Raw genomic sequence first — 25,153 nt, forward strand, 5'->3', positions numbered from 1 at the left:
TTTTCTTTTGAAATAATTGTCGCTCTGTCCTAGTCGATTCCATGGCGCGTAGACACTGAGTGTTCAACCAACACGATTTTCGCCATATACCTGATGCTGACAACATAGTTGTGCCGTTCCACCCATTTTCGGAATTGCCTGTTTCACCGATGTACACGTGTCAACAACCAGCGCAAAGAATCCTTTACAACACACGCGGGAACTACTCTTACGCGAGCGTGTCTGACCGTTAACCATTGGGTGTCGGAGTTTGCGCGTACAACAACTGAACAGGGTAAATATGAGCAGCAGACGTAGTGCGAATGAACGGACTACGACTACGCAATATATATTTCGGCTCACAAGCTTCTGTGCTGATCAGTTAATATAAAAAAATGAAATTATGGGGTTTCACGTGCCAAAACTACTATTTGATTATGAGGCACGCCGTAGTGGGGGACTCCGGAAATTCCGACCACATGGGGTTCTTTAAGGTGAACCTAAATCTAAGTACACGGGTGCTTTCGCATTTCGCTCCCATAGAAATGCAGCCGCCATGGCCGGGACTCGATTCCGCGACCTCGTGCTTCGCATCCCAATGTTAATGTAGAAGTTGATCAGAGGGAACAGATGCTATGATGTACATTATTTTCGTAGTTTTAGCCACTCTGTGTGGGCCTGTTCTTGGCAAATCTTCCAGATTGGCCATCTGCTATCGAAATACAAGAGGTGGCAGATTACTTAAACGTGGAATTGTACGCGTCGTACTTTTCGGTGCATACACGTGTAATTCCCATTCTCGCAACACGTATTATACGTCACCTTTGTCATCATCCCATCACTGCGGAGACGTCTCGCACTCAGCACCGGCCTCATTCAGAGTTTGCAGTTCGGCATAGGTCACGAGCGGTGTGGTGCATAAACAAATAAATTGATAAAGAATAATGCGGGAACCTTTATGGCTGACAAGCTAAATATTACCCGCCGTGGTTGCTCAGTGGCTAGTGTGTTCGGCTACTGAGCACGAGGTCGCGATATCGTATCCAGGCGACGGCGGCCGCTGTTCGTTGGGGATGTAGTGCTTAAACAGCCGTGTAGTTAGATTTAGGAGGACGTTAAAGAACCCCAGGTGATTGAAACTTCCGGAGTCCTCCACTATGGCGCGTCTCATAATAAGAACTTGGTTTCGGCCCGGAATACCCCATATTGTTTTTAATATAAATATTGCATGACTGACACGTTGCATAACACGAATGAAAGCAAAAATGTACGAATCGCGGTTAGTTCGAGCTTCATTAACCGCTTTCTTAGTGCTTTGTCTCACTTTAAGTCGAACATGTGCGTTGAATTTATAGACTTACTGTGTGACAAAAAGTACAGCTGGCCTCGGAGGACTCTTATAAGCTCTTTCATCATTTGCGTGCGGTTTTGGTAAACGTGACAAGCCTCCACTGCACGCTATGCTCGAGCACTATGAAATCTGGGTATACAGGTCGTGACATAGATATGACGGCATCTGCGATCACGTGCAAAACTGCGGTTTATCTACTTCTGATAAAGCAAGAGACTTGTATTGTTAGGCGTCCAAGCTAGAAAGTACGCGCATGCGCAGTGCCATGACGCGACTCAAGGTGGAGGAATTCGCCGTGGCACGCCCTCCAAGATTGCGCGAAATTCGACCGCGGCTGCACTATCCTGTCTTAGGAAGTCACCGGCTCCACGGTCCGCACGAGACGGGCCACTATGGCCGGGAAAGAAACAGCTCGACCCTACTTGACGATGTCGGGCGGCAGCTGCAACGTCGGCCAGGGTGCAAGCAGTGCAGCATCTGATCTGGACAATAGCAGGTGATCTTCCGTTGAACATTTACTTTGAATAATGTCAAACTTAGACATGCCGTCATATGCTGATGGCCAAATATTTAGGCTCTTTTACGATGAACATTTCTAGGCGAGCTCTGATGGGCTTTGCTCACCGTGGCTGCCGCTGCTGTCTTTGTGAATAGGGGACACAGAAGAGGAATTTTCAGTATTAAATTGGCTTGCACGTAGCCCCAGCACAGGCGCCGGTATACCGGCACTGGCGCCTACAAAATTATTCAGCGATCAAACATGCCCCACCTAATATACTCTGCGGTTTGAACGCAGGCTCTACACTGTGTAATCCTTTTAATGAATTGAAGCTTTCTACGCCTTAGGGTTTCGTGCGCTTACCCGGTCAACTTATTGCACAGTATCGGGGCCCAGTCCTGCAGGTACGGCAATACTAAAGCTAAGTGAAATTCTGGGGGTTCAAGTGCCAAATCCACGATGTGATTATCAGGCAGGTCATATAGTGGGGGACTCCAGTTGAATTTTGACCACCAGGAAGTAGTTTACGTGTGCCCCACGGAAGACGGATTTTATCAGGTCGGCATCGAAATACGGCCGCAGCAGGCGGTATTTGATCACACTAACTCTGGCTTTGCAACGCAGCACCAAATTCACTAGGCTGCTACGGCGAACGATAATAACTTCGTCTGATAGCGGAAAAGGCGTTCTGGAAATTTGGCCAATCTCGGTTGCAAATTATCTACGTGTCCTTTGAGTGGGGAGTCCGTGTCTTGCTGATTTTCTCAAGCGGGTGCATAAATGCTATGCTGCAAAAAGCTTTGCTGAAGATGTTTTTTTGCCGCGCCGTGAAAGCTTAGCTCGATATGTGCTTGAAAAAAAACTCGCGGTTGATGTGTGCATTTTCGTTTAATTAGAAAGAGGCGCACTAGTTATTTGCCTCCCAATAAATGCGCGCCCACCGTGGCCGACAAAACGTTCGCGTTCATAAATCCATTTGCTTATGCTATTCCGGGTGCGACATTAGATAAGATACTTTCTGGATTGGCAAAATGGCGGTCAGTTCCAGATTATTTCATTATATGAAGCAGCAAGATGGCCGTTGTAAAATGTGTTATATAAATTGGGCAAAGGTTCACCAAGTAAGTCAGTTTCGTGACTCGCCAATGTGGGCACTGGCCTCCTTCATCACCGTCAAGGCAACATGACAATAAGTTAAATTACGGGGCTTCGTAATTTTTGCTGTTGAGAAGCACAGAGGACGAACAGCTTACAGGCATACCACTTAGTTTCTCTCGCCTCGTTGCTTTTTATCATCGTCTAACACGGCTCGGTGCCGCCGAGCGAGAACGTCGTTTTGGAACTTTCTCGATTCTTAAACTTCGGTAAACAAGGCCATTGTTCCTTGGCACCGAATGCATCATCGGGAAGCGCCGGCACTGTCAAATAAATGTGTCCGTTGCGAAGGCGATAGCACTCGAGAGGAGTAGGTTTTTTCTGCAACCAACTGCACGATCCCCAAGTGGGGTTGTTTACGGCAAACTTCAACTAATGAAGTGCCCTCCCGGTCTGTTCTGTATTAGAGTTCCAGAAGAAAGCAGAAAAGCAGCGCGGCATGGGCGAGGGAACCAGATTGGCAACTGATTTCAAAAGTGTGGTTTATGCGGGTTCATTTTCACCGACATGAAGGCCTTCAAACAGCATGCGGTTGACCACTTGCTTGGGAAAAAGCAGACCTGTCCCGTGTATGGTAAACTGTTTGTTTGACTGCCTCCGCAAGCCAAGAATCCTTGGACTGTGGCTTGTTCGGCAAAAAAAAAATTATGACAAAGGAATCTTCCTAAAGCATACGCTTCTATGCCACGTAGGCACACAGGATCATGAAGCCATCGAAGGGTCTGCTTAGCAGGGCAGCACCGCCATAAAACTGGGCGAGCACGTCGTGAAGCACCGTCGCACCTTACGGTGGCATGTACAGTCGACCAAAAAAGTTTACGGACCATGACATCTGACAAAAAGCTGGATATCTCCTCAGCCTCAAAACGCAGCCTGGTGTTCCCATTTCCAGCCTTTAGTGGTATGTGCGAACAACATTCGGATGCCCGGTTTTACTGGCTGCTTTTAAAGGCTACGCGTATATTTAGAATTTTCTGAGATCTCGTGGTCCGTAAACTTTTTTGGTCGACTGTACATCCGTGTAGCTGGGTATTACCCGGGAGGGGTGACTTCTCTGGATGTCACCCTGGCGCCAAGACGAGTCGTGTGCCTTCGCTGAAGAACTTGTGGTCTGGGCCTCAGCTGTTCTATCTGTGGGCTAACTTCTTGACAAACAAAAGTGGGCTAATCTTATTCCTTCTGACCACGGCTTAAGAATGCCTGCGAATAAAATTCTTGGTGGTTATCTCGAGGAATGCTGTGCGTCAGCTCTGCGGTTGATTTCCTTGAAGCACGCACCCATTATTCGCAATCATCTAGCCATACGGCGACCGCATTTCGATGGGGGCGAAATGCGAGGACACCGTGTGCTTAGATTCAGGTGCACGTTAAAGAACCCCAGGTGGTCGAAATTTCCGGAGTCTTCCACTACAGCGTGCTTGATAATAAGAAAGTGGTTTTGGCACGTGAAGTCCCATCTCTTATTTTTATCTAGTCATGATAAAAGCCAACTATATATGCCTCCTTCATCAAAGAAAAACAGCGGGATATATTTCTTCGAAAAAATAATAGTAAGGATGGTGTTATATATGGTACAGTTCTTAGTATTGAAGTTCAGCGCCTCCCTAATATTCTCGAGTCATGCTGGTAACGTTATCAATGTGTTTAGTACCCTGCATTGTACATACAAAACCATTAGAATTGGTATATATTTGTGTAATCGAAGAAGGTAAAGACGCTGCACCGGAAAAACATGATGGATCACCAGTCGGTTTGGCTGGGGCATTTTAAAAATGAATGATAAGTTTGCTTCGTCTTCATCGTGGTGACCGTAAATAAAGTAAAATGGTGAATGGCGAAGCAAGCATTTTATTCTGCGAACTTAGTCGGCGACCGTCGGAGATCTGAGCAGCGGGTCAGGCGCGTCGGCTTTTATATGATGTTCCGGAGTAATCACTGGGACCCGCGCGTCTTCCACAAATTTCTACACTATTCGCATCTCGTGCACATGCAATCAGATTAGACAAGATTCGGTGACGGACAGTGGATGAAGCCATCGATAACATTCGAGAAATTTCGGATACATACAGGCGCATCCTGCGCTGTGTGATAACATTTCTTCGGCGACGAAACGTGTCAATACCCCATCTTAGAATAATCGACCCGATGCTGCAAACAAACAAATGCAATAAACAAAAATACCCGTAGCAAAGAAACAACAAAATAAGAAAGTTCATCTGCGTGCGTAGGAGGGCTGAAGACGCACCACGTGGGCCAGTGCAGTTCGTGCGCGGCGCCGCTGTGAATGCAAAATGCTGTCCGGCATGGCCGCATGGTCCAGTTCCCCAGTACGCCGGATGACCTTGTAGGGCCCGAAATAGCGTCGCAATAGTTTCTCGCAGAGTCCTGGTTGACGTATTGCAGTCCAGACACAAACGCGGTCTCCGGGCTGGTACTCGACGTAGCGTCGTCGGAGGTTGTTGGTTCGGCTGTCGGGTACGCTGCTGGTTCTTGATCCGTAGGCGGGTGAGCAGTCGGGCTTCGGCGCGCTGGAGATAAGTGGTGAGGTCAAGCCTCTCTTCATTGGTGTCGTGCGGCAGCATGGCGTCGAGCGTCGTCGTCGGGTTGCTGCCATCAACCAGCTTGAACGGCGCGATCTTTGTTTCTTGTAGCACCGTGTTGTAAGCGAAGGTTACGTACGGCAGGACGGCATCCCAGGTCTTGCATTCGACGTCGACGTACATTGATAGCATGTCGCCGAGGGTCTTATTCAGGCGCTCCGTAAGGCCATTCGTCTGTGGTTAGTAGGCAGATGTCTTCCTGTGCCTGGTGTGACTGTACCAAAGTATGGCTTGGATGAGCTCCACGGTAAAGGCCGTTCCTCTGTCGGTGATGAGGGCTTCTGGGGCGCTATGTCGCAGCAGGATGTTCTCGAATAAGAATTTTGCCACTTCGGCTGCGCTACCTTTCGGCAGCGCTTTCGCTTCAGCAAAAGCGGGTGAGGTAGTCCATCGCCACGATGATCCACTTACTTCCGGTATTTGACGTCGGAAATTCTCCCAACAAATCAATCCGGATCTGCTGAAATGATCGGCAAGGAGGCTCGATCGGCTGTAGTAATCCAGCTGGCCTTGTCGGTTGTGTCTTGCGTCGCTGACGATCTCGGCATATCTTGACGCAACGGGCAACGGCGGAGGTCAGGCGCGGCCAGTAATAGCTTTCCTGTATATTCGATAGCGTACGGGAGAATCCGAGATGCCCAGTGGTAGGATCGTCATGCCGGGCATGTAGTACTTCGGGACGCAGCGCTGAGGGAACAGCAAGAAAATAGTTGGCGCGGACTGGTGAGAAGTTCTTCTTTACTAGTAGACTCTTTTGAAGCGAGAACGAAGAGAATCCAATATGCAACAAAGTTTTTCACAACAGATAGAAAGGCTTGGAAAGGCTAGCTATCCCGTGCATCTATTATCACTAACCTGCGAAAAACTTGTAAAATGGGTTAAAAGCACTGGTAAGAAACAAGAAAAACAGAAAAAAGATACAAAGTTTGCTGTAGTACCCTACGTACATAGATTATCCCATGGTTTAAGGAATGTGGCCAATAGGTATGACGTGAGTACCGTTTTCTCGGCCCCACGAAAGTTGGCTAACATGTGCCCTTTGATAAGTAGGAGACTTGAACAGGAAGGCAAAAAAAGAAAAGATGATTGCGGAGTTAAACATGTGTCCCCTTTAGTGCCTTGCAACACGGGCATAGTTCATCAGATTCCACTCGAATGTGGGAAAGCTTACATTGGACAGAGTGGTAGATGCATTAACATTAGACTAAAAGAACACAAACATTCACTAAACAACCCTAACGCATCACATTTAGCCGCACATTGTTTCGATTGTGGATGCAAACCTTTCATTAAAGACACAAAAATTCTTTCTAGACACAGATGCCAAACCACGAGGGAAATTATCGAGGCTTTCCACATAAAAAGATTAGGAGACACTTGCCTCAGTCATGCTTCGTTGTCTCTGTTAGATTGCGAATTCCAGTACCTTCGCAATACGTGTACTAATCTGAAATAATTTTTGTTCTTTGACTTCCATACCCACGGACATGTTTAACTGATGCTTTTACATTGTCATGTTCTGATGCTACGGTTCTTGCAATCACCTATATATATGTTCTTCGTTTCAATAAAAATTTAGTTGAGAGTTAGCGCTCGTCCTGTCTGCTCCTTTCTGTTTCCGTGTTTCACTTCGCGCTAGAAGCCAAAATCATGTTACCGTACCAACTCGCCCAACTGTCTATCCTTTTGAAGAGAATCCTCCCTTAAGTACCCTAAGGGCAACGTCGGTGTTAGGCAACGTCGAATCCCGCCACGGCGGCCGCATTTCGATGGGGGCGAAATGCGAAAACACCCGTGTACTTAGATTTAGGTGCACTTTAAAGAACCCCAGTTGGTAGAAATTTCTGGAGTCCTCCACTACGGCGTACCTCATAATGAGAAAGTGGTTTTGGCACGTAAAACCCCATAATCCTGACATCTTGTTTCCTTCTTTTCAAACTATTTTCGCGCTATCCTAGTCAATGTCATGGCGCCTGGACACGGCGTGTTCAAATAACGTGTTTATTGCCATATGCTTGATGCTGACATCATAGTTGCGCTGTTTTAATCTTTTGCAATATTGCCCTTTTCACCTATGTGCACGTGTTCACAAGCAGTGCAAGGAATCCTGTACAACACTCCCGGGAACTTCTCTTTCGCGTGCTTGTGTTTGATGGTTAACCATATTTGTCCGAACTTGCGTGTAGTACAACTCAACAATACAAGTGTAAGTAGCAGACGTAGTGCTACTTAGCGCAACTCCCTCTGTATATCCACTCAAATTAGCATATATTTCGGCTCGCAAGCATCTATATAGGGCGCCCATCTGTTAACATAGCAGTGGATTCAGAATCAGAATCAAGAAGTCTTTATTGAGTAACACAAACAAAATGTATACACAGATATTTGGACCGATAGCCAATGAGGCTAGTAAGCGGTCCAATACAAAATAACATATAGGACAGCAATCACAAACACATTGAAGAAAAACTAACTTTGTAGCCTTGCTTCCATTCCCAAAAAATGTTTCTTGCATGTCAGTTTGAAATTCCTAGCTTGCTTTACTTCAATTGGCAACGAGTTCCAAATTTTCGCTCCTGTAAATTCTATTCGTCTTTCTCCGTACGCATTATGGCAAATAGGAAGGTTAAAATTGCCATTGCTGGCTTGTCTAGTGTTGCGGACGGGAATACTGAATGCACCAAGAGGTAAGGGGTAGTTGGTATTTATAATATTATTAACCATAAGAGCTATTTTGTAATCGCGTAAGGTTGTGAATGACATGATTTGCATTGCGTCAAAATGTTATTGTTAGAACTATTCGAAGAAGGTAATCCCATGGTTTTCAAGGCACGTTTTTGTAGTCTTAGCAATGGTGTTAAATACGTTTTGTATGTGATTCCCCATGATTCACTGCAATAACTGAGATGACTGTGACATAATGAAAAATACAGTGATCTAAGAATAGCAGGTGGAAAGTGCCGCCGTGCCTTAGACAAGGTAAAACAACCGTACGCAACCTTTTTACACACACTGTGCACCTGTTCCTTCCAAGACAAGTGGCAGTCGAACATGACCCCTAAATATTTAAAAGAAGACACACTATCAATAACATTGTTGTCAACACATATAGAAAAATCACTTAATTCAATACACTTTTGTTTTGAACGAAAAATAACATATTTAGTTTTTTCAGTGTTTAAAGTTAGATGATTATTACGAAACCAGGTCGAGATACGTTGGAGTTCATTGTTAATAGGATTTTCTATTGATTCAAGTGAGTTGCCAGTAAAGATAAGTGCAGTGTCATCCGCATACATCAAAATTTGAGAACACTGTATTGCATTGGGGAGGTCATTAATAAAGAGCGAAAATAAAAGCGGTCCCAGAACTGACCCCTGGGGTACACCACACGTAACAGTTTGGTATGCAGACTTGAACTGTTTGAGGACAACTTGCTGCTGTCGTGAAGAAAGATAACTTTTAAAGAATTCAAGGGCCCCGCTACGCACACCATATGCTTCCAGTTTCATTAAAAGAAACTGGAAGCATATAAAAAAGTAAACAAACGCTAGCACATACATTAATTTCGTAGGTGGGGACCGGCTGTGTGCCTGTTCATCGCGAACTCTCCAGAATGGCCATCTGCTATCGGGACACAAGAGATGCAGATTACTTAAACGTTGAATGATACGCGTCGTACTTTTTGGTCCATACACGTGTCATAATCATTCTCCACTCGACAAGTATTTTACATCACTTTCGTCATCGTCACATCACTGCGACGTCTGGCACTCGGCAGCGGCCTGATTCGGAGTTTGTATTTCGTCATAGTTTGTGAGCGGTGTGGTGCACAGAGAAATTGCTAGAGAATGAATGACGCGTTTACCTTTGTGGCGGATACGCATAAATATTGCATAAGTAATATGCTGCAGAGGACGAAAGAAACAAAAGTGTGTTCATAGCGGTCAGTTATAGAGCATTTATTAACCGCTTTCCTAATGCTTACTTTCACTTTATTTGAACATGCGCGTTGGATTTGTATATTTGTTACGTGATAAAAGGTATACCTTGCACATGAGATATTTTAGCCTTTCATCAGTAGTTTGTGGTTCTCTTGAAACTGACAAGCCTCCACTGCATGCTACGCTGCAGCACTATGAAATATCGGCATAGAGCTCGTGACGAAAACTTGGCGGGATCAGCGAACACATGCCAAACTGCGTTTTATCGCCTTGTGACGAAGTAAGGGACTTGTGTACTTAGGCACAGAAGCTAGAATTAACGCGCATGCGCAGTGCCATGTCTCCATTCTAGGCGCTGGTTTGGGAAGAGGGTGCAGGAATGCGTCATGGCACCCCCTCCTACATTGCGTGACGTTTGACCCCGCCTTGCACTATCCTGCTCTAGGAAGTCACCGCCGCCATGGTCCGCACGGGACGAGGCGACTGTGGCCCGGAAAGAAACAGCTCGACCCTACTTTACGATGTTGAGCGGCCACTGCAACTTGGCCCAGGGTGCAAGCAGTGCACCCCCTTATCTGGACGGAAGCAGGTGAGCTTCTATTCAACCTTTACTTTGAACGACATCAAACCTAGACACGCCCCTACATGCAGATTGTCAAGCATTCAGGCTCTTTTCGGATGAAGACGTCTGGGCGAGCTCCTATGTGCTTTGCTCACCGTGGGTGCTGGTGCTGTCTTGGCGAATATGGTTCACACGAGACATTTGCAATGGGTAATTGGATTGCACGTAGACAAAGCACATGGGCTGATATACCGCATCTAGCGCCTACGAAATTACTCAGTCCACAACTCGCCCCACGTAATACGCATAAAACGCAGGCTCTACATTGTTATTCCTTTATTAAAACGAAGCTTTCTAAGCCTTCGGTTCTCATGCGCTTTCCCAATCAATTTATTGCAAAGTATTGTGGGCCAGTCCTGCAGGTAGGGCAATACAAACCTGCACTTAAGTTAAACTCTGGCGGTTTATGAGCCGAAACCACGAAGTGATTATCAGACGCCTCATACTGGGAGACTCCAGATCCCTTTTGACCACCAGGGGTTCTTAAGGCGCACCCCATGGAAGACGGGTTTATGAGGCCCCCATCGAAATAAGGCCGCAGCAGCCGGCATTTGATCACTCTACCTCCGGCTTGGCAGCGCAACACCAAATTCCCGAACGTGCCATGGCGAGCATTATTAACTTTGTGGGATAGTGGAAAAAGGCGTACTGTAAAGTTCGTCAGTTTCGGTTACAATGTAATCCATGTGTCGTGTAGTTGGGATGTCCGAGTCCTGCTGATTTTGTCAAGATGCATAATTGTTGTGCTGCTAAAATCTTGCAGAAGACGTCCTATAGCCCGCCGTGAAAGCTTACCTTCATATAGGTTTTGCATATAGGCGTGAGAAAGCTAGCTGGTGCTCTATGCATTTTTCCATAAATATAAAAAAGGCCCAGTCCTTGTTTTCCACCTCATGCATGCGCATTCTCGTGGGCCGACAAAATTTTCGCGATCATAAGCGTCAATTTGCTTACGCCCTTCTGAGTGCGGCGTCAGATAGAAATTTATCTGTATTGGTTAAATGGCTATCAGTTCCAGCTTATTTGATTACATGAAGCGGCAAGATGGCTGTTCTAATATGTCCTCACCCATCACATACAGCACTGCATTCGAGGTATGCAGTGTCAAACTTGCGGTGAAAGCGCTCTCTTGTTCAGTTTACTTTTTCAAAGAAAATTGTCGTTAGTCACAGAAGCACAAACGTAACTGGGGAGAAAATGTATTTCATTGCCTGTTTCGCAACTCAATATCCTGGATCTGTTGACATTTTGAAAGTTCATTCGAAGTGCATACGCCTTTTCAACTCGCCCAATAGAATTAGTGTTTTGGAATATGTGCCGTCAAGTAATAATTAAGAATTATTTTTAACTTTTCTTAATAAGTCATATATACATTTTGATTTCTCCTGGAAGTGATGTTTTCCTCTAGGAGTAACCGAGCATTATGAATAAAGCTGTGCTATGTGACATAGGATATTTTTTTTTGAAAATATTTAATTTAAACTTTTATTCTGTATTATTACTGAATTTTTTATTTATTTACAAGAAACATTTGATTTAAACCTAATTTCTTTACCGGGTTACCAAGGTTGAAATAGCTGTTTTAATTAACAGCCCTAAAAGTAATGTTTCGTGTGGTTTCGATGACACTAACGCAGCCCCAATTAAAGCTGTCTCAGATTTGCTATTCGACGTAGTTTGGCCCCTAATGAATACTATTTGGTTGACAAGAATATTCCCGGATAAAATGAAAGTTGCTAGGGCTTTGCGTGAATGCGGTCTTCTTGTCTGTATTTCTAACTACAGACCGATATCTGTGCTGCTGCTATTTCCCAAAGCAGCAGAGAACGTTATGAATTGTGGAATTTCTCAGCATTTCTGTAAGCACAACATTTGATCAGAATATCAGTACGGATTTTAGCAAGGCAAATTGAATGCGACAGCATTATTAAACATCGGAGAAAAAATTGTAACTAATATAGAAAATCAACTGTACACAATAGGTATTTCCTTAGATTTTCACAAACCCTCCGATTCTATTAAAATACTATAGTGTTGGAAAGTTACCGTATAATGGAATAAGAGTCCTTCCGCTTACGTTGCTGCGTAGTTACCTGACTAACCGTTCTCAGTTCGTTGTTATTGATAATGTACAGTCGGATGCTGAATTAAAAAAAACAATGGAGTTCCACAAGAATCTGTATTAGGGCGAACAACATTCTTGCTGTATATAAAAGATATTGTCAACTTTCCCCTGACCGCAGACATTGTTCTCTGTGCAGGTGATACAATGGTTTTAATAATAATACATAACCTAATAACCTTTCCTCTCTACATGAAGGGTTGAAATCCGGGTCAGCTGGTACATACTTGAAGGTACATACATACAAGTACATGATAGAATATTTTGGAAAAATATTTTATATAATACTGGGAGCAAGCTAATGGGCCTATAATTTTTTAGTTCTTTAGCGTTGCCCTTTTTGTGGATTAGTATAATTTTTGCATTCTTCCAGTTTCCTGGCCATGCAGTCGATAGGTACTTCGAACAGAGAGCCCCCAGTTTTCCTAGGATTATGTATCCTGCATCTTTGATTAAATCGACTGGTATCCCATCCTCTCCTACCGCTTTTCCCCGTTTCATGCCTTGCAAGGCCTTTCTGACCTCATCTATCTTATAGGAAGAGTTTCTGTATATTGCTCATTATTGTTTTGAACAGAGTGCTCCTGAGTCCTCTGGTCACTGTAATGGTCAGTATGGAATCCTTCCGCTGCTTTTATTAGACCTTCGAGATTGCTGATATTACCCTGCTGATCGTTCAGTGCATAAATCTTGGTTTGTCCTATCCCAAGATTCCTTCCCACTTATTCTATAGAATTAAGGTGGCTGTGCAATCTCTGTAGATATGTTCCACGGTATTTATGTAAGCGGTCTGTACTCCTTGATTACGCAATGCCTCTATGACTGCTGGTATCTCTACTGAATCAAGTGCTTTTTTCGTAATCTATGAGAGCCACATAGAGAGGCTTATTGTACTCTGTAGATTTCTCGATAACCTGGTTAGAGACATGGATGTGTGATCCATTGTGGAGTATTCTTTCCTGAAGCCAGCTTGTTCCCTTGGTTGACTAAAGGCCAGTGCTGCCATTATTCTATTGGTGTTTCTTTTGGTATATATTTTATATAACACTGGCAGTAAGCTAATGGGCCTATAATTTTTTAGTTCTTTAACGTCGCGCTTTTTGTGGATTAGTATTATCTTTGCATTCTTCCAGTTTTCTGGCATTGGGGCAGCCGATAGACACTTCTTATATAGAGCCGCCGTTTTCCTAGCAATATATGTACCCTCCATCTTTGAATTATTCGACTGTTATTCCATCCTCTTCTGCCGCCTTTCCCCGTTTCATGCCTTGCAAGACTTCTCTCACCACATCTCTAGCTATAGGAGGAGTTTCTGTATACTGTTCAATATTGTTTCGAATACTGCTCCTGCGTCCTATGGGTACTGTAAAGGTCAGTATAAAATTCTTCCTCTGCTTTTATTATACCTTCGAACTTGCTGATATTACCCTGCTTATCTTTCAGGGCATATATCTTGATCTGTCCTTTGCCATGTTTCCTTTCTTATTTCAGGCTGCGTCCATTTTTAACGGCTTCTTCAGTGTTTCGCACGTTATAATTACTAATATCACTTATTTTCGCTTGTTTAAACAGTTATGACAGCTTATCTCTTGAGTTGGACACTTTCATTCTTTGTCCTTTCTTTATTAGGTCCTTTGTTTCTTGGGAGAGCTTGCCTACTGGTTGCCTTGGTGCCTTGCCTCCCACTTCAGTTGCTGCCTATGAAGCCTGCTTCGTTACGGTTTCATTCATTACCTTTATGTCATCATCATCATCTAGCTGTTCTAAGGCTCATATTTGTTTGCAAGTCTCAGCCTAAATTTCTCTGCTTTTACACTTACTGCCTCTAAGATGACCTATTTTTCTCGACCAATTTTACTCTTTCTCTGTTCAAATTGAGGTGAATACTGGCCCTCACTAACCTATGATCACTACACTTTACGCTACCTATTACTTCTACATCCTGCACTATGCTAGGATTGGCAGAAAGAATGAAATCAATTACATTTTTTGTTTCACCATTAGGGCGTTTCCAGGTCCATTTTATGTTGCTACGTTTCCTGAAAAATGTGTTCGTCATTCTCAGTTTATTCCTCTTGTGCGAATTCTACCTGTTTCTCTCCTCTAGTTTTTCTAGAATCGACACAGTTGTTGCCAATTGCCTGTTCACTCGCCTGCTTTTTCCCAACTTTTGGATTGAAGTCCCCATTACTACTGTATACCGCGTTTACACTTTTCTCATCGCCAATTCAACATCTGCATAAAACTGATATACTTCCTCATCGTCATGACTGGACGTTGGAGCGTAGGTTGGTCCTACCTCTAGTCTATACCTCTTATTGAGTTTGATTACGACTACTGCAACCCTCTCGTTAATGCTGTAGAATTCCTGAATGTTGCCCGCTATGTCCTTATGGATCTAGAATCCTATCCGGTACTGCTTCTTATCAGGCAGACCTCTACAGCAGAGGACAATGGCCGTTATTCAGCAATGTGCAATCCTCACCAGTTATAATCTCACTAAGCCTGATAATTTTCTAAATAATGTCTGATAGTTCTTCGAAAAGTCCTGCTAAGCTAGCCTCACCCGAGAGGGTTTGGGTGTTAAACCCTCTGCTGCGTTGCAAGTCTGACCGCCGCTTTGGTCAGGTGCTCCGCAGCCCCTGGGGACTCAGAGCCATTGGTTCATTGAGGACATCATTAGGGAGGTTGTGGCCGAATACTGCACCAGGGAGGCCAATTCCTGTTTTGGTGAGGGAGTGTCCTTGTTCAAGCTTAGTGGGCCTTCCTAATTTTTTACCTGGGTTATTATAGCGTTACTCGCTCTCGGCATGTTTTGCCAGTGTCAGGTGCCACTCCAAGCCTGCAAGCCAGAACTAGATAATCGAAGTCAGAGCTAGATACGGTATGCAATTATTAAAATGGCAAATTCCGAACACTCTGAATTGTTATTCATGGTTTTCTAGATACTACAGAGATGTCTCCCTCTTTGTTTGCTTTCAGAAAACTAATTGAAATGTATTTCCTCCAAGCGTTGTAATTTTGATGTACATTTGTTTTGTTTTGTTAAGTCCAATTGTCCATTGGTCGTGATAGTTATGTGTCATGTTGATGATGAATGTGTTGACGACTTTTTCTGTATTCTTCCTTATTTGTGTTTCTTCCTATCGTATTTGATACTCTGTACGTGCATTTAAATTTCTGCGGGTTTAATATGTTCCAATGTGTTTTGAAGCATGTTGCACTCATTTTGTCTACTGCGCGTGCTTTCTGGTGTCAAAGGTGTAGTCAGGTGGCTTTTAGTGCCGCCTTTTGCTTTGTCACCAAGACAAACGGCTCTTGAGCGCTAGTTTGTAAATAAACAAACAAACAAAAGATTACCGGTACATCACATGCTTAGAAATCTTTAGAACAGTTTGAGATTGTTGCACTTCTTATCGGTCTTCATCTGAGCATGCGGCAAAATTGTTCCGGATAATTTCTAGCATAGCTTGGTCTGCCAATGACTACGCAGCGGGCGAAAGATTTTCTCCTGTATATGAATGCAAACCAAGTTGGTCTCTTTAAGCTTTGTAAGCAGAATGCCTGTGCAATTTTACTGAGCACCGAAGTCAAAGGTAAAGTTATTGGCTGTGGCTTGTTCGATTGCTGCGGTATGCTTATAGGGGCAGCATCCGCACGTCTGCAGCCCCATGTTACGTTTCTGGTTTAGCTACGTTTCATGAAAGCAACAAAGGCAAAATTTATGATTTGATGACGAATGTATGATGCCCGTCTATGATATGTGCGTTTAAGGGGTACTGACACAAGATTTTTCAGCACGTGTTTGTTGCGCTGAATGAAAATGCTAGACGTCCAAATCCTAATACAAATGGTGACAAGGCCATTTCATAGAGCACTGAAAAGACTGTTTTCAAATTTTCAGTTCTAGAACCTTCAAAGCAGGAAAATGAATTGTCGAAAGGATCTTGTCAGTATCTCGTTAAAGGTCTAGACGAGTGCGGTGCTGGTGTTCCAAACGCTTTGCTTCAAAACAACTTTTTCTTAAGTTTCATACGTACAGCTGTGTACAAATTTCGGAAACGCAGATGTCTTCTACTGCTGGCTTTGGCGTTGCGCCGCTAAGCGCGAGGACTCGGGTTCGAATACCGGTGGTGGCGGCCACACTTCGACAGAGGCGTAATAGAAAAACGCCTGTGCGCTGTGTGCAGGGTCAAGGAACTCCAGGCTGTCAAAATTAATGCGGAGTCTCCCACTACGGGCGTGGCCCATAATCATATCGTCGTTTTAGCACCAAAACACCACAGAATATAATAAACGCAGACGCGAGAAGACGGAAACAGCTGACGTTTCATACGCGCGTCATTTCTTGCTCATCAGGAACAAAGTTTAAGTTTCCCAGCAAAAACATGACAGTATATCGTGCGGCATGATCTAGAAGGATGTTTCTTGCAATTTTAGGCTGAGAAGAGATCACGCCGCCACCTAGAAATGTCACTGTCAGTAGCAGCATAACTGCTCTGATTAAACCAATAATTGTTTTGTCTTACCGAATTAGCGAAAGGAAAAAAAAACACATAATCTCTTTCCCGATGTCTGCCGTTGCCGGTACACCTGTTTCTTAAGATCGTACTTATCTTGAGCACGCTATATTTCCAAAAATTATGGCCACACTTTCAAAAAAACACCGTGCATCTATTTTCTCCGCTGAAGCTTCAGTGGCACCTCTTTTGCCGGAAGAGCCCGAGGCTGAGTTATTGATGGCAAAGGAAAGTTGTAGAACTCGCTCAACGTATATTGACAGATCGCAGGTACAAACAGATGACATAGCACTGCATCGAAACGCACGCGCTCTTTATCGCCAGTTTATGCCTTATGCGATGCTATCCGTCCCACTAACCACCTAAGGGTGTCGATCATCCCGCGAGGAGCCCCTGCATATGCATGGGGGATTTCTCGAATATTATCGTTGGCTCTGTGTAATTTACGTTTCACCCAGTGTGTGTGTGTGTGCGTGTGTGTTTTGACTGCATGCGTGACACGAATTCTGGAGGGTGCGCGAGCACCAACGATTTCGGTGGACCCTTCCATGAGTCATGCACATGCATAAATAGACGACGCGTTGACCATGACACCACATTTCGACGATCTATTCTTGTGCATGCGCGGGTTCACATCATAGAGACATTTTCGTGGGTGGCCTATGTGCACACCGGCCTCTTTCATCACCGTCTATTCAACACAACAATAAGGTGAATAGGGAAGCTTTACAATTTCTGGTATCGTGCAGCACGCACGTCTCCACGGCGTACATGTGTATCACTGGGTTTCTACCACCTCATTGCATGTTAGCATCGTGAAACATGGCTGGATGGCTCCAAGATAGAACGCGGTTTTGAAACTTTCACGATTCATAAGTTTCGGTGAAGAAGGCGATTGTTCCTTGGCGCCACATCCATCATCGGAAAGCGCGGGGACTGTCAAATAAGTGTCCGTTGCAAAGGTGGCAGCAGTCGAGAGGAGTACGTTTTTCCTGGAACCAACTCTACGACTTCAAAGTTGGGCTCCTTACAGAAAAGTTTCACTAATGAAGTGCCCTCCCGATCTCTTCTCTCGCAGAGTTCGTGAAGAAACCAGAGAAGCAGCGTGGCAGCAGCGAGAGAACCTGGCTGCCAACAGAATCCAAGAGTGCCACATGTGCCGGTTCGCTTTCACCGACATGGCAGCCTTCAAAAACCACGTACATGACCACTGGCTTGGGAAAAACCACAACTGCTCCAAGTGTGGGAAACTGTTTATGAAGAATTACCAGCTCACGAGTCATTTAGGTACGCACGGCGAACCGTCCTTTGAGTGCGGCGTGTGCGGCAAAAAATTTTATACCAAACATGGCCACACGAGGCACATGCGTTCATGCCGCGTAGGGGCACAGGACCGAGAAGCCGTCGAAGGGTCTCCTCCTTAACAAGGCAGCACCCGCCACGAAAGTGGTCGAGCACGTCGTCAAGCACTGTCGCACCTGACGGCGGCATCGGCATCGATGCGGCCGGAAGTTCGCCCGGGAGTAGTGACTTCTCTGGATGTCACCCTGGCGCCAAGACGTGTCTTGTGCCTTGGTAGAAGAACTTGCCGTCTGCGCCTCAACTGTTTTAGTTGTGCGCAAACTTTTTGACAAACAAAACTGGGCTAATCTTATTCCTTCTGAATACGGCTGAAGAATGGCTGCGAATAAAGTTTTTACAGTGGTTATCTCGAGGAATACTGTGCGTCAGCTCTGTGGTTTTCTTCAAAGAGCGCATCCGTTCTTCGCAATGCTCCAGTCATGGGTAGAATAAATTTATACGCCTCCTGGAGTGAAGAAACGCGACTTCTGACAGGATGTGACAGAGTTCACATCCTGTCAGAGTTCTTAATAGCAGAGTTCTTTATAGTAAAGTTGAGAAAAGGGTCGCCCTAATATTCTCGAGCCTTGCTGGTGACATTATCAACAGTTTTGGCGCCCTGCATTGTAAAAAAGAACTGTTAAAAATGGTACGAATTTGTTCGATGGCGGTAGCTTAAAAGTCTGCCCGGAAACACGTGATGCTCAAAGCGGAAGAACAGCTACACTAGTTGGCTTATCTCATGCATGTAACTAACGATCAAAGAAGACAATGATGTGGCTAATTATTTACTTTATTGATGATGCTTCATTGGCATCCCCTTCATAACGATGTGGAGACAGTCCCATAGTGTGCTTGGTTTGATCAGGTGTACTGTACATGCTTTCATTCCAGTCTTATTGTATAAATCTCGAGAATCATTTTTTTCTCAAAGCTTCTCCATCTGCCTTGTATCGCAACGTAGACATGCAACGAATCAGGTCACATCAATTTCGTTCCTGCTTACAGCTATACTCTTAACGTCTCTTGGTTATCGCCATTGCTGGGTGGTTGATGCTTCCAGCCATATTAAATTGAAGCGTTTTTGGGACGTTTGCTACGCCGAGGTTTTACTGGATAAATTCCTTCGAGTGCCATTAGGAGGTAACGAGCGGTCTCTGAAATTATGCTGTAGCATTCACATGCCTCATTTTGTTGCGAGTATTTGTTCCGGTATGGTTTTGTTCCTAGGCAACCTGCTCAAGCCCCAAATATAGCAATGCACTGCCCTTTGTGTTATCCAACAGGTTTTTATTCCAAATTTATTTCCTCCCGTTTCTGTAAATGACCCTCGTCTTTTATTTTTTTCATTCTTTACAGCCAATTAAGCGTCTCTATTTCTCTCTTCAGCCGGCGTGGTTGCTTAGTGGCTATGGTTTTGACCTGCTACGCGTCAGGTGGCGGGATCGAATCCCGGCCAATGCTGCCGTATCTTGATGGAGGCGAAATGCGACAACGCCCGTGTACTTAGATTTAGGTGCACTTAAAGGAAACCCAGGTGGTCTCAGTTTCCATAGTCGCTCATTACGGCCTGTCTCATGATCCGATAGTGGTTTTGGCACGTAAAACTCCGTTATTTTTTATTGTTTCTTTCCTTCTTTCTCAAGACTCCCACTTGTCTATTTAGACATTAAATTACCCGTTAGTTGCTTGCCAACTTTCTCAACGACTTTCTCCATTCTGTCTCGACGCATTCTTCAGTACAGGTAGCTGAACATACTATTAAAGTGCACTCCGCGGATGCGTAGTGGCGAGCGCCATCTTGAGGCATTGTGATTCGTCCGCCTATTGGGAAAGGGAACAGCTAGGCTGCAGCCTTGGGTCACGAAACCGGGTGATGTTCGGAAAGAAAACGCTTCGCGTTAAAAAAATTAAGTATGTAAAACACTAGAGAGGGAGAGAGAGAGAAAGCAAGGGTAGGAAAGGCAGGGAGGTCAACCAGAACAGCATCCGGTTTGCTACCCTACACTGGGGGTGGGGGAAAGGGAATAGAAAGAGGAAGAAAGGGAGAGAGTGACTACTGAGTATGTGTGGGACGGACACCGTACACAATGACGCTATAAGTGGTCTCTTAAGCCCGTGTAAGACACTAGAAAAAATCGGAAAAGGAACTCGGTGGCGCAATTTACCCCTTCCGCCCATTTCAAAGGCAGGCTCATGGAATCCATCCATCGTTACAACCATACTATACCTGCAGAGGCACGTCTGAGCACTTCTGATAGAAATAAATACTGGCTAAGAGCGGAGAATATTCTCTACAAACAGAGTTTGAGCTGAGGTGATGTTCTTCGTCGTTCTACTCTGCTCAAAAGCGAGTGAATCGGAGAAAAGAAAAGAAGAATGGAATAAGTAATGATGATGAGAATATGTACAGTAAGGTGCGATTAATCGTGAATTTATAGTGGTTTATGTCCATATGGCCCTTTCGCAGTCTCGAAACTAGGCGGTGAATAAAAAATTCTAAAACACCCCGGATGGCTTGTAATATATGACCGCGAATTTATATATATATATATATATATATATATATATATATATATATATATATATATATATATATATATATATATATGTGTGTGTGTGTGTGTGTGTGTGTGTGTGTGTGTGTGTGTGTGTGTGTGTGTGTGTGTGTGTTCGCCTATAAGACCTGTGCACATAACGGCGGCGTATCGACCTAAAAATGATATAGTGCAATCGATTCAGTCGGTTCATTGATTTGATCAAATCACGGGTTCAGTGATCCCCTCGCGACTATCACGCCATTTCTATGTTCTGCTAGCGATAAAAAACGCAAGAAACTTACCATCAACATCCAAGGAGCACGGGTAAAACGTGTCGACGACGCACGCGCGCACAAACACGCACGCACAACATCACACCGAAATGTCAGCACGCCTAAGGACAAACGCATTCAAATGGATCAGATATCTCTCCTCGGTAGTACCAAGGGGAAGTCTGATAGTCAAGGAGCAAAAGGCCTCCCAAATCTCTTTTACAACCGCTTGTAGAAGCGCCTGTCTATTAACGTCTGGTGATTCCAGAAAAGGCCGTCTCGTGTCTCGTTGCAGCAGGCGTTGGACACTGTGGCGGCTGAAGGCAGCCACAGGGATGAGTACATCCGGGAGTAGGAGCGAATGAAAAGGTGTATGTTACATTATTTTTGCAAAATTACACCTGCTCCAGGCGTAGAAGCCAACGTACTCCATGTAGGAGCACATTAAATGTCTGCGCTCACATCAGGACACGTCAGGCGAAGTCAGTCCACTAAACTATTCCCCTTCTAAAACAGTCGCCTTCTCTAGGACACTGTACTGACTTTATGTCGACCAATTACTTTACGGCGGCCAATCACAATCGTCGAATCGTTCCAAATATCTCTCCCATGTTTTCGCACCCTACCACCGGACCTCGCCTACATTTGTGCAACGCCGCCTCCGCATGTACATTGGGTCCTCCGCATAAACGTTGGGCCCTTTCATCATTTAGTGAGCTTTCAGCGATGATGAGCTTACATCTACCCTTCCTGGTTGTTAACTCTTCTACAGGATCCGATGGTTGTTTTCACCTTGGGGAGGGCTTCGTTGTTGCCCCGCCAACGGTTGGCGTCAGGCTGCGTCCAGGTCTGGACGGGCACTGATGAAAGGGGTGTGGTGGTCGGTTGGAGGTACCTCGTGGGAAAGACAAAAAAAATTACTTTGCCATTATGAGACGTAGCAATCTCGACAGCGATTCGAAGGAAAAGGTTTGTATCTGGTAAGTGCCACTGTAAATAGTGCATAACGATACGTCCAAGTGACGAGTAGTCGAACAAGGAATACCAATTGAGTGAACGTTTCAACAAGAGGGATCGTCTTTGTAAGTTACCGCCAGGTCTAAAGCAAATCTGCTTGCCGAAAGATTTCTTCAAGCCACACTACTTGGCCGACCGCTTTACATCGCCTCGTGCGTCTAAATTCTTGGGAACATTTCTCTTGTTTGAAATGTTTTAGCTGATACTTACTCTCCATTCTGCTCAGTCCGAAGCAAACACATAGCAGTTCAGCAAAAAACGTTCCCCCGGCGTGGTTGCTTAGGGGCTAGGTCGTGGTGCTGCTAAGCATGCGGTCGTTGGATAAGTCGCTGCCTTCGGAGAAATGCAAAAAAAAAAACTTAGTGCCCTCCACTCTGCAAAGAAGGATGACCAGCAAAGCTGTGTAAGTGGGCCCGTTGATGACGAACTGCACCTCCGCCGCGGTTCAGCCCAGCATTTCACAATCTTCGGGATCGGCCCTCATATGGGGAGTGCTTACGCCTGCTTCACCTCCGCCGGTGGTCGGCTCGACATGGCACTATCTTCGGCATCGTCCCAAGTATGGGGAGGGCCTAAAGCCTGCTTCCTCTCTGCTACAGGTTGGGCCGGTATTGCACTATATCTTGGATTTGCCCACGTATGGGGAGGGCTTAACACCTGCTTCACTTCCGCCGCGGATCAGGCCGGTATTGCACTGTCTTCGGGATAGGCCCACGTATGCGGAGTGCTTAACCCCTACTTCACCGACAAGGGTCGGCAGATATTGCACTATATTTGGGATCGGCCCACGCATGGGGAGGGCTTAGCACCTGCTTCACCTCCGCCGTGGGTCGGGACGGTATTTCACTGTCATCGGGATCGGACCACATATGGGGAGAATTTACGCCTACTTCACCACCACGGGTCGGTCCAGCATTGCACAACTTTGCCATCGGCCAACGTATGCGGAGGGCTTAACGCCTGCTTCACTTCCGCCACGGGTCGGGTTAATATTGCACAATATGTTTCCCGGCCACGGCGGCCGCATTTCGATGGCGGCGAAATGCGAACACACCTATGTACTTAGTTTAAGGTGCACGGTAATGTACCCCAGGTGATCAAAATTTCCGGAGTCCTAAACTACGGCGTGCTTCATGATCAGAAAGTAGTTTTTGCACATAAAACACCATAATTAAATTTTTTTCCCACTATACGTCGGATCGGCCCACGTATGGGGATGGCTTAACACCTGCTTCACCTCCGCCGCGGGTCAGGCCGGTATTGCACTGTCTTCGGGATAGGCCCATGTAGAGGGACTGCTTAACGCCTACTTCACCTCCACAGCTGGTCGGTCCCGTCATGGCACTATCTTCGGGATCGGCCAACGTATGGGGAGTGCTTAACGCCTGCTTCACCTCCGCCGAGGGTCGGGCCGATATTGCACTGTCTTCGGGAATGGACTACGTAAAGGGAGGACTGACGCCTGCTTCACCTCCGCTGTGGATCGGCCCAGCATTGCACTATATTCGGGATCGACCCACGTATGGGGAGTGCTTAACGCCTGCTTGGCCTCCACTTCACTGGGTCCCCGGTGGGCTGAACCTCACGCGGAAGGCACTTGCCAGGCTACTTGCGTCAAGTGCGGCAACTATAATGGTTGCAATGCTGCCTCGTCTAGAGACATCCCTCGCATCAAGAAAGCGGTCGGTGTTCTCAAGCAAATTGTTTGAGGAAATTCGACACACAGGGAGGCTGTTGAAACCATGAGGCGTCGGCGTCGGCGTCACCGAAACTCTTCAAAAAAGGCAGAGACACGAAAGGAGAGGGGGCCCTTCCACTGTAGCACCCACATTCTCCAATCAGGTCAAAAAGGGCTGAACAGCACGAAAAAGTCGGTTGAAAGGAATCTTTCCGATGGTTCGGTTACGCCGTCTGCCACAACGGCCGCATTTGTCATTCCACAACTTGGAATTACTCGACGATTTCGATGAGACCACAAAACGACATCTACGGCTACGGAACTTGCGGGAATACGGGAGGCTGTCCGTTTTATGAGAACGCAGACACCTCATAAATTGACGATATTGTGCGATCCTAAATTAGAGCTACCGGCTCTAAAATGCTTTTTAAACAAAGGACCATACTATCTGATCGTGCTGGAAATTGCTGAAAGTGCTGGAACTTCATCACAGTGCCGAGTCAAGCGGCCAAGCAAGTGATCGCCTTTCAATGGGTGCCTGCTCATTGTGGTGTGATTGGCAATGACCTCCGAGACAGTGAGGCAAGATTGGCCTTCTCTTCCTCTGAAGAAGTACAGATTGCCTACTTGAGACCTGACCCCAACTCCACGATCTAGGCCCTCATGCAGGACTTTACAAAGGCATACAGGGCCCACGATGACAACATTCACAGACGTCTACATATGAGCGACCAAGACGGTAAATTCTGTTTGCCCCCGAAGCTTTCAAGAAGCAAAACGTCATTGCTACAAAGGATTTGGCTCGGCGTTGCTTTCACCAATCACTACGCGCACCTCATCGGCCAATCGAACAGCCCTGATTGTGAACAATTCCAGATGACTGAAACACTGGAATGCGTACTTTGCGATTTCGCAGCATATATGCTAGGCAACTGTCTCTTGTACATAAGCACTCACCGCTTCTTTTATCATCATCCATGGCAGTACTTTCACTCCCTTCCCTCTTCCCCAGTGCAAAGTAGCCTACTAGAGCGCACTACTTCAGGCCGGCCTCTCGGCCTTTCCTATCAATAAATTGTATGCTCAATTCTCTCAACTCTGCGTCCCATCGCTTTTTTTCATATTTCACGCGCTTTCCTTGCAACCCGATTAAAAGGACTACGTGAGGCGCATCGCACAGGAACCAACTCCATCGATGGTTTCTGGAGATGCTCCACATATATCCTTATGATAATTGGTGTCTTCAGCGAATAGAGATAAAAAGTTGGGTGATACAACCAAATAATGAGTTATGGGGAAAATTATCTGGTTTATTATAGGCTATTGCTAATAGTATGCGTTCGGTTCAATTCGCTTACGACGAGCCTTTCATTTTTTATATTCCTGGCTCAACTTATTTGGGACACCCCGTATATGTCAACCCACAAGCAGATATATAGGGCACCCGTCTGTTAATAAAGAAGTTCATTAGAGTGAACAGATGCTATGATATACAATATTTTCGTAGGTTTAT

The 25,153-nt window shown here is 45.4% G+C and overlaps 1 protein-coding gene across 1 annotated transcript; it reads left to right on the forward strand.

Moving 5' to 3' along the window:
- The first annotated feature begins 1,622 nt into the window (after positions 1-1,622).
- On the forward strand, positions 1,623-18,510 carry LOC135901676 (zinc finger protein 12-like). The gene is made up of 3 exons (XM_065431519.1): positions 1,623-1,826; positions 9,974-10,117; positions 17,871-18,510. The coding sequence occupies exons 1-3, from the start codon at positions 1,723-1,725 to the stop codon at positions 18,214-18,216; spliced, it is 594 nt and encodes a 197-aa protein (XP_065287591.1). The 5' UTR covers positions 1,623-1,722; the 3' UTR covers positions 18,217-18,510.
- The last annotated feature ends 6,643 nt before the right edge of the window (positions 18,511-25,153 follow it).

The sequence above is a fragment of the Dermacentor albipictus genome, unplaced genomic scaffold (genome assembly GCF_038994185.2).
Source record: "Dermacentor albipictus isolate Rhodes 1998 colony unplaced genomic scaffold, USDA_Dalb.pri_finalv2 scaffold_16, whole genome shotgun sequence".
Lineage (NCBI taxonomy): Eukaryota > Metazoa > Arthropoda > Arachnida > Ixodida > Ixodidae > Dermacentor > Dermacentor albipictus.